The 2500-nt window shown below is 37.2% G+C and overlaps 1 protein-coding gene across 1 annotated transcript in view; it reads right to left on the bottom strand.

Annotated features, from left to right (window-relative positions):
• Positions 1-2500, bottom strand: part of LOC122794026 (ryanodine receptor 1-like) — a 2146276-nt gene that overhangs the window by 1498866 nt on the left and 644910 nt on the right. Inside the window, 1 exon segment of the mRNA XM_044062140.1 lies at positions 1802-1906. Coding sequence (XP_043918075.1) covers positions 1802-1906 — 105 coding nt within the window.

Below are 2500 nucleotides of genomic sequence, written 5' to 3'. Positions count from 1 at the left end.
CCCAGAGACTACCCTGGCAATGGAACAGGCTCCCCATCCATGTGAATCAGAGTTCCTCCCTAATCCAATTCAAGTGCAACTTGGACAATTAGATGGGAAACCGGAAATTCATCCCTTGTTTGGCACCTATGTCTATAAAGCAAACAGGTAACCTGTAAATGGTTAATATCCCAGGCCCAATGCTTACACTTAACAAGGGTAACAGAAGTTGTCAGAGATTTCGGATGCATGGCTAGGCTTAAAAAGGCCCTTGCGGTCATTAGCCTGGTAAACACCTATGAAACTATGAACCTATGATGTGCTGCCATTTTATACTATATATTAAAGTTGCTGTTTTACTGCACATGCTGGTGTATCCTGATGTTAACGCTGCCTTTCAACAGGACTGGATTATCAGAGATGCATATCTAGACAATTTCCTTTGCTCATTTGGGACCTTTGGATCATAGCACAAAAGGTTCTGTCGACCAGTCATCCACATACCTGGTTACCAGGATGTAAAAATAAGTGAAATTATCTCTTATTTCAGTTTGACATGGCACTGCTCTTTGCTCCATGTCTAGTGACTTTCCTTATAGCTCCTGAATGTGGTTATTAAAATTATTTAACCTTCACTGTCACTTATATTAAAAGCTATTTTTCTTCATTCTGCATTTGGCTTTTTTTTTTTAATTTTCATTTTATACATCTGTTAACCAGGTAAATGAATTGGTCCTCAGACTCTTTTTAACCACAAGCTGGATGACAACAGAAAAGCTAAATACAATATATAGGGACAGTTTAGAACAGCCAAACAGGTCCACACATGTATTTGCTGTTTCAGTGTTAGAAGTTATGACAAATTGATACTGTACTCTAACTTACATTCATACCCGTTTGCTAGCATTTCTGAGACAATAAGATGTCCTAAGTTCAAAAGGCTCACTTTTAGATGACTCGCCAGAATGGCCAAGCTGACTGTATAGCATATTATTTCACATCCAGTTATAAAAATAATGATTATTTATTTTCAGACCCAAGATCATCCTTCATTGACACCTCTGAATACCATGCATAATACAAGTCCTTAATGAGTGGGTTCCAGTATTAGCTTCCTGACACAGTAGGGCACTGAGGCATAAGAACAGTCATTCACATGGGTATCACTATAACCAATGTGCTGTAGTTAACATTTGGCATATGTTGGTCCCATTATCAATACTTGTTTTTGCCACCTAAAAGTTCCTCAAACCTTTCAATTTATTATGCATTTCTTCTTAATGTGAAGGGGACAGTGTCTACATACCACTCCTTTGCAAACTTTGCTGTCATTTCCACTGTGACCATGGTACCTTGGCTCCTCCATTCACTGATTTTCTGTAATGTGAACCCTTCATTTACACTGCACTTCCACATTCCTTAATCTAGCACCTGTTATATGATTCACTGTATCCCATACTTCTATGACTGCCAAAACAAATGGCTTTGGCCTACTCTCAGACAGGTCACAATAAAATAAAATAGCAAAATTAAAAGTGCACTTTGGTTTGTATTGCTTTTATCCCATCTGGGATCACTGCAGATATGATTTTGTACTGAATAAGAATTATAACAATGGAATGAGTGACATGTTTTTGGGTTTTGACAATAACAATTTCGTTGTGTAATTCATGTCAGTCCCTTAGAAAATCAGCTCTGCTGGCAGGTTTAAAATAGCAAAAAGGAAGCACAGGCTAAATGCCAAAAAGTGAACAGATGAGCTGGAAAGGCATTCCTCTTTCCATCCTTTACCAAAAAAGAAACATAAACAAAAGTTACTTACTGGTCCATAAATCCAGCCTTGTTCAATTTTGTTGAGAGCCCAGAGCTCGTGAATGTTTTCAGCCAGTTTCTCTTTGATTCGTTCCAAATGAGGAGGCAAAACAATCTAAGAGAGACAGAAAGAGAAAGTGAGAGAGTTTATATGTCCATCATATTAAGATACACCAATGACTCAAGTCATTTAATTTAATATAGTACTTTTTACACTGAAGTGATTTTTGTAAAGGAAAACTTCAATAGCTCTGCTTATATAAAAAGTGATTATGGGTATAACAAATAGTATACATTCTTTTAATACAGAGCCACAACAGATGTCTCATCATTAATAAATTACAAGGGGAAAAGGGCAATGGGAGGGTGGCGTAATGAGTAAGGTATTTGCCTTACAAACACAAGGTGCAGAATTTGAGTCTCACAAGGGATAATTGGCTAGGCTTAAAATATCTCGCAGGGGCAGTTAGCCTAGTATTAATCTAATCTATGAACTAATTAATCAATGCATTATTATATCCTTTGGGAAGTCATCTACCCCAAGGAACTATCACACTGACAATGTGCCCTTAACAGTTGACCCAGTTGTTCAAGATTTGGGACTTATGTGGAGAGTGACCTAACTTTTGTCCAACATTTATCTATTGTGGTAGTAAAGTCCTTCAATATTGTACAGCTTGTAAACAAATGGATTATTTAAATTGATCCC

The sequence above is a fragment of the Protopterus annectens genome, chromosome 1.part0 (assembly GCF_019279795.1).
Source record: "Protopterus annectens isolate FY-2018-M chromosome 1.part0, PAN1.0, whole genome shotgun sequence".
Taxonomy (NCBI): domain Eukaryota; kingdom Metazoa; phylum Chordata; order Ceratodontiformes; family Protopteridae; genus Protopterus; species Protopterus annectens.
The sequence above is the reverse complement of the archived record's forward strand: the minus strand, read 5'-3'. Positions and strand labels throughout refer to the sequence as shown.